The sequence below is a fragment of the Oxyura jamaicensis genome, chromosome 4 (assembly GCF_011077185.1).
Source record: "Oxyura jamaicensis isolate SHBP4307 breed ruddy duck chromosome 4, BPBGC_Ojam_1.0, whole genome shotgun sequence".
Taxonomy (NCBI): domain Eukaryota; kingdom Metazoa; phylum Chordata; class Aves; order Anseriformes; family Anatidae; genus Oxyura; species Oxyura jamaicensis.
Window position 1 is genome coordinate 93,962,878 of NC_048896.1, and position 13,829 is coordinate 93,976,706.

Consider the following 13,829-nt stretch of genomic DNA (forward strand, 5'->3'; position numbering starts at 1 on the left):
AGTTTTGTTTATTAAAAGCCTCTGCACTACAACGCATGAAGCCAATCTACTCCGAGAATAATACAATGCCATATGGGATACTTAAAACTTAAACAAAACTTCCCTAAGGATCACGATCCAAATGTGTCTAACCACAAAAAACACAATGGAACCTCTGCCACTGCATCCAATTGCTGCAGCCAATTATACACCAGTACTACATTTAAAATGCAACTACTAGAAAACAAGCTTTTAGAGCAATCGCTGACTTCAGATTACAAAACGAAAGCACATGGTGACCATTAAACATAAGCTACACAATCCCTACAAATACACACGTAACAAAGTTTCTCACACATGCAAGTTCCTAAGATCAGAAGCAATCATGCTCCTGGGAAGGACTACACGGAAATGCTATCGGTCATATAAAACAAACAAAAAAACAAGTTTCAAGAGGAAAAAGAGCCCCTGGAGGTCTCCAGACCAATCTTCTGCTCCTAGCAGGACAAATCAGATCAGTGCCATGGATTTGTCCAGCCAAGTTTTCAAAATCTCCAAAAAGTGGAGACTGTTTCTGGATGGCCTGTTCCAGTGCTGAACCAACCTCTTGCTGAAAAGTACCCTCCTAACATCCAGTCTGAACCTCCAAAGTTGCAGTCTATAGTTACTGCCCCTTGTTATCTGCCACTAATGAAGGAAGTTCGCTGCAACAGTTCTTCCTACAGCCATAAACTGCTACACCTTGGTTCTGTATGCAAGATAAGCAACCTCAAGATCACATCAGCCACCTCCTTCCATCAATGCCACCCAACTTCACAGAGGTTTTCAATGTTCTAACCTGTTGCTCCCTCAGTACTAATCGCTTCTTCTCCTTTCCAAACCATGCTGGTGCACTGAGATACAGGAAAAGGTTTTGCTTGTGAAGAACAAGGCAATAAAGACCTCATACTTCAAACTTCTCTGAACCTACTTATCAGATCGTACTGGGTCTGGCAAGCTTCAGCAGCTGATCTAACATAAGAAGGAATATACTTTTTTTTAAAACACAAATACAATTAGTTTACATAGACTTTAACATTTACCCTTGCCTCTCATCTGAAACACAAAGAGTAAGTGTTTGGAGTGAGCTAAAAAAATTGCTATCTTTATTTACTTTACCTGTGAATAAAAAGCTTTATAAATCTTTGTTTTGGGGAAAAGTGCAATCATCAAAAAGTTGTCTCGGGTATGGAATTCAATTGGTAGATGAGCAAGCAAGGAGCTTTTGAAATCTATAAAGAGAGCAGCAGCAATACTGGTTGAATCCTAGAAAAAGGAAGAAACAGGACAAATTATAAAAAAACAGTTATTGAAGGCAAGAAACAGGCTTAATGTATTATGACTGTAACAGTTCTTTTCTGATCTGTACTACTTAGCATGGCACGCATAACGATCTGAACATTCATTAGCTTGCATATCACTGGAATGGAGCAGGAGAATCACCTGCTGTACTTCTCCGTTTCTATTTAGCAGCTATCAGCAATATTGTACACTTTGAAGAAAACACCTGAGATTGTTCACGTATGATTTGGATCCTTAAAAAAGGAAAGACACAGTAAAACATTTGAATTTTAGTACCTATTCCTTTAGCCCCATCTTCTCCTTCCACCACCAGCCTCTCCTCTACTAACTGTTAACGCGTCACAACAGAGCCGCCTTCATCTATGCCTGTACATCTCCTGACACAGGCTCCTTAGAAGGACAAATTAAATCAGTCAGTAAGAAGATTAGAAGGATGGTGTGGTGCTACTGCAAACTTCTATACCACTCTCTTCAGGTTCTGACCTGGAAGGGTCCTCAGTGCCAGCAGGTACATCTGTCGAGCCTGCAATTGAAAGTGTGGGTTGCCCTGCATGTTGCAAGCGTCCTGTTTCTCTTTCAGATTCTTCACAGTGAGCACAAACTCCACTGAACTTGTTGCTTCTTCACCAATGGAAAGCTCAATCCTTCAAAACCAGTCTCTCTCAGAAGCACTGAGATGAGATTATCCAATTTTTCTTCCAAGAAAACAAGAGTGGCCCTCGGCTATCTGGATTTTGAGATAGCCATTTATGTACAACTTGGCAGGATGCTCGAGCGTTTCATGCTCAAGCTTTAGCTTGTAACTCTCTTCATACCCAAGTATTGGACACACAGCACAACCCAACAGTGTGAAACAACCCTACTTCCTGATTTTAGGGGAAAGCTCCAATTGGGGAACATTTACATAAAAATTGGTATCAATTAAGAAACATTTGCAAATGGAATCTCTACCCTTTGCTGACTCAGGGATTAATTATAAAAGTAATCTCCTGAAGTCACTGAGGTTACTGAAGAACAAAAACATTTTAAGAGAACAATTTCTCTTAAGAGAAAATGACTTTTAGCTCATGGCCCACAGACCCTCGGTCCTGTGGGATAACTGGAAGATTTAATCAAGACTGACTGAGAGGTAAACTCACACATCCTACAATCTGCATGTGAAAAGCAGAACAGAATGTGTTCCTCCTCCTGGAAAATGTTTAGCGTGCCACAAATTGAAAAAGGCTGAAAATAAACATCAGTATTCCCCACAGACTTAAGGTTAAAAGAACTAATTTCCAAGTTTTACAAGATGTTAATTCTGTTATGGTATCTAAGTATTACTTAATATTTTTTCAGTCGATAATCAATGACCAAAACGAATATTGGATTCAGGTACTTACAAGCTTCAATCCTTAGTCTTAAATAAGACCAAAACAAAACCAAGCATACAGCATCTGATCTTTAAAGATGCTTTGGTAAAATTTCAGCTACAAAAGAGAAAGAAATATACCTGGAAGTTTAGATACTGGGTGGCAACGTAGCCACCCTATATTTATAACTGGCCATGGCTGGTACTAAGCCAGAACGCAGATCAATCCTGGCGATGTTTTACCAAGATTGGGATGCACCTGATTGTACCAAGATTGGGATGGGACAGTTATTGCTTTAGATGTTCATGGCACAGTTTTGTGAGCAATTTATCCTATCCTCTATGCGCTGGATGCCTGTAAGCCCCGAGGACTTCAGGAGTTTAGGTGGCAGCTAGGCACCTGGATTCTCAGAATAAAAAAACTTGCAGCATGTGTTGGAAGCAGAAATACAACGATTTTCAAGTCAAAAGGAGAAGCATCAAGCAGGCTTCGTGAGACAGCTGCTAAGAAACCGTACTCTGCATCACTTAGTCTCTGTATTTTTAATTTTGATCCTAGCATTATCATTTACTTTCCATCAATATTGTTGCTGCAATAACGTTCCGCAAAAGCATAACAATTAGCCTTCTTCTCCTGTCATTTCACGTTTAAACTCTCCACCCTTGTATTATGCCTAGTCGGTTAAACAATAAAATGCTCTCCGTCAAGGTTTAGCTTCACACAAAACTCTGGCATCGGTTCAAGAATGATAGCCAGGTCCCAGAAATAGCTAGTTTTACGAAAGTGAGCGTCTTGAATCAAACAATAGAAGGAAGGTCAGCGTTAAAATAGCTTCTTAAACTACCACTGGGCAATTAATATGATATACAAGAAAAGGTAGCTAAGGTAAGATTCTCTTCACCCATCTCAATTGAATAGCGCTTTTATTGTATTTTACTGTTTTCCTCCATTACACGATGAAATTACGGCTACACAATGCTTTCTGGAGGTCACCAAGCAAATGTGTAATGCTGTACCTGAGCAAAATAGAAACTAAAGGAAAGAATGTGTTTTTTTTGTGCACTTAGGAAACAATAACCAAAATAATGTCTTTTCCATCCTGAAAAAGGGATAGTTAACCCAGTGTGTCTGCCTGGAAGAGGAAAAAAAAAAGAAAAAAAGCTGAGTTGCCATCATTAACCTAACCCTGAATTCCCACTGAGCCAGAAAACCAAACTGTTAGCACGGCAACGTCACAAAGCTGAGTGAAGAGATACTAAGCTGATCATTGTCATATACTTCTGTGATTCCTAACACTGGCTTTTACTGAAATTATTTGGAATATGTATAGTTACGAGCAGCATGCCTCTCCATCTCATCTCTCAGCCTGGAAAAGGCAAACCAGTCACTCCCTTCACCCTGTCAGTTACACGGTGCTCTACGACAGGACACAGACACTGCTCGTGACCTCCCCAGAGATAAAAAGTACACTGCCACGAACGTTTGGCTGAAGGTTAAATATATTTTGAACAGAACGCAGCATTTTGCTGTCTGACATGCTTCACAATACCTTGAACTTTTCTCTGCCCATCACTTAAGACCACTAGACATTTTATAAAAGCTTTGTTCTGCAATTCTTCTAATAAAAAGTAATTTTACAGAGTATTAAGAACACTAATATAAAATTCTATCCTTGGAGTTTAGCTAATCAGTAGTTTATTTAGCTAACCAATACAAATATGGTAGATATTTGCATCAGTTGTTAGTTTTACACATGCTTATAAAAATGCAACTGAAATCAAACACTTTGCATTAGTGACATACAAGTAATTCCAAAATTTGATGAAAAGGTTGGGATAGCAGGAACAAACAGAACACTCACCCCATCATAGAGGAAAAGGGAATTCATATGGTCCTTTGAAATGGAAATGCTGCCACGGTGGGGGTCAGAAAAGAGAATGCCATCTGAGAAGAAGTACAATTTGCCTAGAATGTGAAAGAAAAAAAGTAACTGAGGTGCGTACCAATATTTCAACATCGTATGATGAACAACTCTTTCTCAGGAAGAATCTATGCTCTTGCAGAATTTTGTCATACTTAACACAGAACACATTTGAGTGAAGATTTGCAATAGCTTCTAGGCAGCATTCAGAGCGCAGTTATCTGCTCTCTTCACTCGATCTCACTATCAAGGGCAGGAATCATGACTAGGATTACATTTGCTTTAATCTTACCCTTGAAACCCACTTACCATAAAAATACTTGGTGGTTCGTTATTTTAAGGTTGGAGAGAAGGGGGGGGAGGTGGTCAGACTTCTAGCAAAGAGCCAACATATTAGTACAAACCACGCAGACAGTAAAAAAAAATCTCAGACAACAGTTTGCCTTTACTTCCTCATCCAGACAGAGTTGAAAAGAGAAAAGCCCTTTACCAGCAGACTTCCCTGTCCTCGCACACACGCGGAACCACCCATTTTCGCAGATCCCCGTAGGTGCTGCCATAAATCCTCACGCACTGCTTCCCCTGCACAGCAGCACAGTCAGGATGGCCGAGCGGTCTAAGGCGCTGCGTTCAGGTCGCAGTCTCCCCTGGAGGCGTGGGTTCGAATCCCACTTCTGACAGCTTGTTATTTTGTTCAGCAGCAGCCTGGGCGTGGGTCTGGGCACCCCGTTTTATGGGGTGCTGCTGGGACAGGGGTTATAGCAGGGTTTTTGCCCACTCTGGGATCCTCAGAGACAACTGTTTTTGGGCTAGCAATTTCCCTGGAAGCTACTGACTTAAAGCAGAGAGAGACACTGAGTTCATTTTATCTCCTTTTTTCTTGACACTTTGGCTCTTAGTAAATGTGATGACAAGGGGAAGCAGCTGGAAACATGAGAAGCATCAAGGCTCGGTGGTGTAACAGGAAGAAAATTCCAAAGCTCTACAAACTGACATTAGCAAAAAGCTAATTTCTGACAGTCCTAAGAAAGCCATAAACAGAAGACTAAGTAGAGGCTGCCAGCTGGACCTCTGCTACCAGTGCTAGATCAAGCATTAAAAGCAGGATCACATCCCATACAGGCAAGCATGTGAGACACCAAAAAGGATAGCGAAAGGGAAAATAAAGCAGCTTTACTCAGAGCTGAGCTCTAAGAAAAAGCAAAGCTCAGCAGCAGAGCAGCTACAAGATACGGTTAAACATGATTGTACATCCCACTCCATCAAATAATGCTTTGAAGAAACAATAAAGAATGAAGGCAAAGAACTAAGATATTTTCCTCTTGAAATGGCAGCTCAGTAAGATCTTCAAACTGTTTTTTAAGTCCTAATACTGAAAAGAAGCTTGATAAGAATCACAGTTACTAGGTAAGAGATTTCAACAGTTACCTGCATAAAGGCTGTTAGCTACAAATGCCACAGTTGTAGGGTGAAGCTTCTAGTTAACACTAACTAAACCTGTGCTGCAAAATCAACTGTTATAACACAGACACAAATTTGAGGTCCAAATCCAAAGTAAAATGGAGATAACCTAGGCATTAACAAATCCACCACATCGTCCAAAGAACTAGAAAGCTACACACAACAGAACAGATGTGGAGGTTTCACAGTCTATGTAGACAAGAATTTCATTGCTGACACAGGTCTCACAAAATTCAAAATACACCGCACAGGTGGTATTCTGTTGGCTGAGGAAGAAAAATGGCCAAGTACAACATTTGGAATACAGCTGTCAAATTTCACAGAGCATCCCATTGCCAAATCCTGAGAAATGGGGAAAAAAGCTGGAAAAATAGATATATTAATTCTTCTCTAAAAGGAAAGGAAGCCAAAAAGAACAGTAGTGATTGACTCGGTAAAGTTCACCCCATGAAATTCCAGAAAACATTAAGCACGTTAGCATGCTAAGGAAGAGGTTTAACAGCTCAACTTCTTTTCCATGAACTTTAGTCATGGATGTAAAGCTTATTACAGCAAGAGAAATGACAGAGAGGAGGAGTGCCTGGGTGACAGCATCTTTTTCACCTCGCCTTGCCAGACGAGATGGCTGCAGCCCCAGTAGAGCCCAAATTGGAGCAGAGCAAACCATCTTGCAGCACACATGAAAGGGAATGAGATCAAGTTCATTTTCACTTGACACCTGAGAAAATATCTCACTCGTTGAAGTGTTACATAATGGCCCTTACACCACCTACTTATAACTCTCCATCCCAGGAGTTATGGAAACATTTAACTTAGCAAATCTACCAAAAAAGGGGAAAAAAACATGCAGCTCCACTGAGGCAGAGAGAGCCAGTTTTCACAATGCTAAGAAAACTGTTCACTCTTCTTCTCCCTGGTTATTTACCGAGTGAGCCTGCACCTACAGCACTGTGTTGCAAAACAGCAAAAAAAGCTGAACATGTTCCGCATTAGCTTTTCCTTTAAAATCTTTTAAATTAGAGTGAAAGAAAATTCCAGTATGTGAAACTTGCTGTTTTATTGCTATGACCATCATTATTTGCCTTCAATACCCTCTTAGCTTTTTTCTTTTGTAGCTATGCAAAGTATTTCCCTCTAAAGATTGACAGCTCATACTAAAGCATTTGGACATCAGCTAATCATCTTCTGCTGTACATCAGTGCTGTGACCTGGACAAAGGAATATAGAAGCAATATGCCTTAAGAAATGTTTTGATTCAGTAACTTATTCTCCTGAGTTTTTTCAAGGCAAAGCAAGGCACGTTAATGCAAGGCTACAGTGTGAAGGAAAATCCTGCCAACAGTCCTCCTAAGTTGTGTTCTTAGCAGGAATGTCCCAGTAACATAACTAGTTATATAATAACTGATTCTATAAAGTTCTTCAGGGAAAACGCACCAAGACGAGTGGTCTATCCAAAATCCTTGCTTGTCATCTTGTGTCAGGAAACAGTAACTTCACTGAATCTGAGAAATCCCACGCACGAGCATCTTTCTGTTATACAGTGAGCTGCTGTGCTAATAACGTTCCCGAGTGAAAATGACAATGGAAAAGCCAGGAAGAGGCTTCAGCAGGAGCAAAGAACACCAGGCTCTAAGTAAATTTAGAAACAAATCACAACACACAGGCAGCGTATCACACTGCCCAAGAGGTACTTACATATTGGCCTTCACTTCTGAGGCTGGGAGCACTGTCACTACTTTAATGCCCAGTCTTTCCAACCCGATGTTCACACAGGTACAGAAAAAGCAAAACCCACATACCACATCACCCATTAAGGGGAGAAAAACCCCGTTTGTGCATTCTTTTGTACTATAACTATGGGAGAACTGTCTCCCAGGCTTGCAAAGACTAATTCACAATCACGTGATGGGAGCTGCACGTGTGTCAAAAGAAAGTCTATAGCTTTGATAGCAATTCTTATTCTACACCTAGGAGTTTGAAGCAGAGGTTGGGGATGAAGAAGTAAAACATGGAGTTTAACACGAGATTTACAAAGGCATGTCAAAAGAAAGCAGCTTGAAATGATGGTATGGATCCTTGAATCCCAGAAACTGTGCATCTTATGTTTAAAAACACAGAAACCGGACTAGCTATATAAACAATTGAAAATACATCTCACCTTCTGCAGGCATGGCCTGTGGATTGTTAGAACAAATATATGCTCCATCACCTCCAGTAAGTAAAGTGCCCAGAAAAGATTTGTCTTCCTAAACAGGATTAAAAACAGCATTATTACAGACCACATCAAGGACTGTCATCTAGACAGGAATATTTTCACGAGAAGAGGTTTTACTACAAGAATAAAGACTTTTTAAACAGCATCTGCCAGAACTTTTAGAGTTTAAACCACACAGATACAGAAGAACTAGTGAGAGACACCGTATGTCAGGAGACCAATTTTTAGAAGCACCCCCTCCACCCTCCGGTTGGCTTTGCCAGCAGCTATTAAGTTACAAGTTATTGTCACAACCACAAGGCGCAGCTTTTTGTTTTTTGATTGTCAATCCACTGAACTCAAAGTGTACTACAGGAAAATGAAACTATTTGTAATGAAGATTCCTGGGAACCGCAAATGAAGCCACAAATGTGAAACTCATGTGGTTTAAGACGTTCCCAGATCCCAAATTCTTTTCTTTTTCATACTGCTTAAAGTGTTTTCCTGTAGACATTTAGCATGCTAATTAAGTTAAAAGAAAGTTGCATGTAAAGTGGCATTGAGGTTTGTTTTTTTAAGCTCATGTGCTCCATGGGTAATGCTTAGTGAGACTTCCATGGGATCTAACACTTATTAAAACTTTTTGCTCTTAGGTTTTGCCATTCTGGGAATGAAAGAAAACCTCAAAACTTTTACATACAATGCATTTCTTTTTTTAGGTCAAAGTTTAAAAAAAGACAAGACAGAACAGATAAGACTTTGATAGAAGAGGACAAGAATGCTAAAAGCCAGTTTTTACTAGCAGCTAAGATTTTGGAGGATACTGGTTCTTGAAAAAGTAACCTCTATAATTTAACAAAAGTAGTTTAATTTTACCTTTAATATTAGCTGTGCCTTTTCAGACAGTTTCACATCACTATCTTCAACCTGTAGCCAAAAAAAGTTTCCCATTATACTGTTAGTAGATAAAGCAAGTTAATTCAAAGAGAAATCTTTAAAGAAGGTTCAAGGCAAACAAGAACCTTACGGACCACAGACAGTTAAAAATCCTGACCAGACTGCTTCAAAGACAGCTTTGTGCTTTTCAATACTGTGTTACCATGGGACTGAAATAATTCTTTGAAATATATTCAAGGGGATACTTCCCATTAAATTGTTTTTGTAGACTAAAACTGTATTGTGTTAGACACAAAGGAGTGTAACTTTTTTTTAAAAAACCACTATTATTAAAGTATTGCAGAAGTATGGACTGCCAACTGGCATGATGTTGTCCATCTTCTGAACATCCATTGAAATTATAACTCACAGTTGACTACCTTAGAGGTCTCTAAACAGACCTTTCTTGGGGCAGACACTGAAGTGACCCACAATAAACAATTTTCAAATGTTATAGTGTGTACTTCCTAGAAATAAAAAGAATAAAAACCAAACATGACTTCACAGTTAAAAACTGAAGTGGTGGTGAAAAAGAAATGATTAAAACTTGTCATGAATGGAACCATCAGCCTGTTTCTACTTAGTATTTATACACTCCTTGTCCAAATTTTAAAAAATTACAGTATTACAGAATTCTGTTTTAATGACTGGATTCTGTACTTTTTCTTCATAAATCCATACAATTCTAACAAGTTTCCAGTTGTGAATCTGCATTCATAGAATAAAATTGAACAAATTTTTGTGTACTAACCAGCCAAGATGCGTATCTTGGGATAGCTGCAGTCAATATTATGTGGCTGGTTTCTGAATTAATACTGCCATCTGCAGGGAAGTAAATGGAAAGCAAACAAGTATAATACCATCCATGTACTTCAGACCATTTAATGTTACTTTAATGACTGGAAATTTCTCAAGGAAATAGGAAAAAGCTTTGCTCATTATTTTAAGGACTCATTATTTTTTAAGAACTGCAAAACAACATAAAAGCCCTGCTTTTATTTTGTTCTCAGTATGCCTCTTGCACCTTCTTATCCTAGCTTCTTGGCTATTTCTTGCTTCTTTCTAGCTCACAGTATGGCCTAAGCTAACAGTTTCCCGTTCTTCCAGTTCTTGCCTGCAACTTACTTCGAATGGTTGCCCAAAACTTCTGGTTTTGAGGAGGGACTACGAAGTTTTAATATAAATAATACTAGCAGTTGAATGTGTGATTGGCTTCTTCCTTTGCTCTCTTCCTCACCAAAAGTGTTCCAAGTGTTAAAAATCTTGCAAGCTGTCTGCATACAAGAATTCATAAATATTGTCCAGACAACCCTAACAACTACATTTCCTTGTCACATGTAAACAACCTGAAAAGTATTCACTTGTTTAAAGATATTACTCAATACTCTATTTTAAATAAAAGCCTGTTCTAAAAACAAGCTTTCTAAAAGTCCTATCATTTTAGTTTTATTTCACCTCTTCCAAATAAAAAGCAACTGAAATTAAAGCATATCATATGAAACTAGCGTTATAAAGCGATGAAAGAGATACAATATAAAATAATAAAGACCAAAGAAAATTTGAGTAGGCTGCCAGAATACTTGAACTCTTGACACCTCAGCCCTATCTTAAGACAACGCAGCCATAAAACCCAAAGTCCTTTCAGTTAGCTTAGAGAAGCTGTCTTGACACTTAAGATATTCTTCACTACAGGCAAAAACATACAAATATTTAACAAAAAGGCTTAAAAATATTAACAGCAATTGTAATAACAACCATCAGAAATCCATTTGCTATTCAACCACCAAAAAAGTTCAGAGAATACGTTGCTGCTAGAACTCAAAATAGTTACCTTTTTCTTTTACATATATCTGTGATGTTAGGAAGGACTCTGAAAAGACAACAGATCCCAAGCATCCTCTTCCTGTGAGCAGGTCTGGAATGTCAAACACCATCATAGACGCCTACAACAATCAACAGTTGGACAGGAAAGGAAGAGAAAGCAGAATTTGAAATATTTCAAGTGAAGCAACAAACAGTGTGTTTTAAACTTCCTAAAACACGATGCTTTTATATTGAATTGGAAAGCTTGAGACCTTAACTGTATTTTAACATTTTACTCCAAATTCCACTGACTTCACATTAAAACTCAATCTTATCTCAGTTTTAGTGTCTGAAATAATCACTGCCGTTACGTTTCTAGTCACACAGAATGCTCAGCATGCCCCATAAAAACAGCCACTCAAGCTCTACTTTCTAATAAAATATATAATCAGAATATTGAACAGCTTACTTACCGTTTTAATCAGACTCAGGCTATCCTCATTATCTAATGGAGTAATTCTGGAATAATAGTGATAATTAAATATTTAAAGATTAGATCATTTTGAGTGACTTTTTAACAGTCAAAAATCTACTTCATTTTAAAGCAAGCTCTGAGTTGTGTGCGCCATTTCAGTCCATTAGACAACATGGGGATTAAAAAAGCGCAAGCTCGTAATGTCAGCCAAGTTAAAAGAACTGTTTTAAATGGAATCTCTTAATGGGCTTGTGCTGCTTCTACTCATTAACGGAGTTAATAAAAATGGTTTGCCCAGGTGTTTTCCCCCTTTTTTTGAATGTTTTCAAGATTTCACATGATTGCAAATAGGAATCCATCAAACTGACTCAAATATAAAAATGCTTACAGCATCTTGTACGAAGTAATCAAATGCTTTCTCAGTCTGCCAGACAATATATTCATTCATGTGATAGAACACTTAATTAATAACAGGAAGTGATACAAACCTTCCATGATTGTTCACAGCCTGAATTTGAAAAGCAATTTTAGAGCTGTAGAAAAGAAAACGTACTGGTGAAAAACATATTATATACTTCTATTACACATTTTTAAAGAGCAGCAATAACACGTTTAAAGCAAAGTAACTGTTGAAATGATTACATAAACAGGAAAAATGAAATTATCGTGATTGTAAGAGCTTTTTGAACACATTACGAAGTCTTGGAATTTGACAATCACGCAAGTTAACTTTGAAGTTAACATGTTGTGCATTTTTTCCCAAAAAGACACAATAAATCAATATTTATTTGAAAGCAGTTACCTTAACGCCGTTTTAAGTTGTGCTAAATGTAGAGTATCTAACATAGACATAAACATCTGCTCTGCTCCCTCCTTTGCCTGAAAAAAGGAAAACAAGAATGAAACATCTTTTCCCATACTTTAAAACCTCAGCAACTGTAGGAACACCCATAAAATACACAGAGAACATGCATCAAACAATAGTACACTGATGTACCCAGCTAAAATTTGTCTTTCACATCTCTAGCGTTCCTCACTGTAAGGTAAGGAAAATTCATGACAGATGAAGAACAACTGTAAAAGGGTAAGAATAGATATACTCTGAAATTTCATATATTTTTTTAAAAAACAGAATTCAGAGATACTGGTTGGAAGCCACAGCGTTAACATCATTAATGTTAAGCAGCTGCCTGAAATGTTTTGTGAAAGGTGTTTCTTCTGGGGGGTTGGGGGGCATGTGAGGTAAAGGGTGTTTACATATAACTTTATATTGCAGCAAATCAACAGTGAGAAGGTACAGAATCAGTGCTTCATTTACCTTGGATTCAGCGGAAGTTTTAGCATAGCACTCAATGCCAGCAAGCACAGCCTCTACAACAGCAGTATATATTTGCGACAACAGCATACTGAAGAGAAACACAAACACAACATTTACTGGACAGATAGAGTTTGGTTTCCTCCACTGTTTCAAAGGAGCAGTTAACACAGAACTAACTCCCTCACATGGAAGGGGTTCTTGTTCAAATGTGTGTAGGTGCAGCTTTATGCTTAACATCACAGTTAAAAAAAATAAATTGCTACTGCTCAAGCTATAGAATATCTTGACAAAAATCTCTTGACAGAAATGTTGCCCTGTTCTCACCAGTAAAGGAAAATAGATGTTTTATTGCTGACTTGCATTGGAGCTGTGTTAAGGATCACCCCCTAAATATTCAAACAGAAATGGAACAGTAGCCCCATGTTCTGAAAAAAACAAAACCAGGCTAGAACCAACTTTGAGACAACCAAAAAAATCCAGAACAAAGCAGTCACCATCTTTAGATCATATCAACATCATAGCTTACTCCCATTGTCTTCATAAATGGGAAGTGAAAGACTACTACTGAACTAAACAAAGATGATGAGAAGCCAGAAGTGATTTACAGCTCCTGACACATTCACAGCTCCAGAGGTACCGAAAACAAAAAACCTCTGCCCAACTAAGACATCTTGTCCTGCAACTAAACTGGAACAGAAAGAAAAATAGAGCAACGTTCCTTCTTCCCCAAACTTTAGCTCTTCTGCAACAGCTGAATTTTGAGTGATGGATGCAGGGGGAAAGACAGACAAAAATACAGCATTTAAGCCTATGCAAAGCATTCCCGAATGACAGAAAAAAAGCATCTGAAGCTCCCAAGCATGGCCTAATATGGAAGAATCTCAAAACACCCCAACAATTGCCTGGACAGACATCAGCCAATTTAAACAAGCTCTACAGAGGCTTTGTTCTAACTTCATCCCTGAGAGCAGTAAGTAGTTTAAAAATTAGCCTTCTTATTTATTTGGTGAAGTTTAATCCATATAATTGCATGTACTAATACATACATT

The 13,829-nt window shown here is 38.4% G+C and overlaps 1 protein-coding gene and 1 non-coding gene across 2 annotated transcripts in view; one reads left to right on the top strand and one right to left on the bottom strand.

Moving 5' to 3' along the window:
* Positions 1-13,829, bottom strand: part of C4H20orf194 (chromosome 4 C20orf194 homolog) — a 72,570-nt gene that overhangs the window by 27,603 nt on the left and 31,138 nt on the right. The window contains exons 13-22 of the mRNA XM_035326479.1: positions 12,781-12,868; positions 12,265-12,341; positions 11,951-11,995; positions 11,461-11,506; positions 11,016-11,127; positions 9,936-10,006; positions 9,125-9,175; positions 8,213-8,300; positions 4,534-4,637; positions 1,138-1,284 (exon numbers count right to left, since the gene is read on the bottom strand). Of these exons, the coding sequence (XP_035182370.1) occupies positions 1,138-1,284; positions 4,534-4,637; positions 8,213-8,300; positions 9,125-9,175; positions 9,936-10,006; positions 11,016-11,127; positions 11,461-11,506; positions 11,951-11,995; positions 12,265-12,341; positions 12,781-12,868 (829 nt within the window). The remainder of the gene's footprint in view (positions 1-1,137; positions 1,285-4,533; positions 4,638-8,212; positions 8,301-9,124; positions 9,176-9,935; positions 10,007-11,015; positions 11,128-11,460; positions 11,507-11,950; positions 11,996-12,264; positions 12,342-12,780; positions 12,869-13,829) is intronic.
* On the top strand, positions 5,191-5,273 carry TRNAL-CAG. Its single transcript has one exon. It is a non-coding gene; the product is annotated as a tRNA-Leu (tRNA).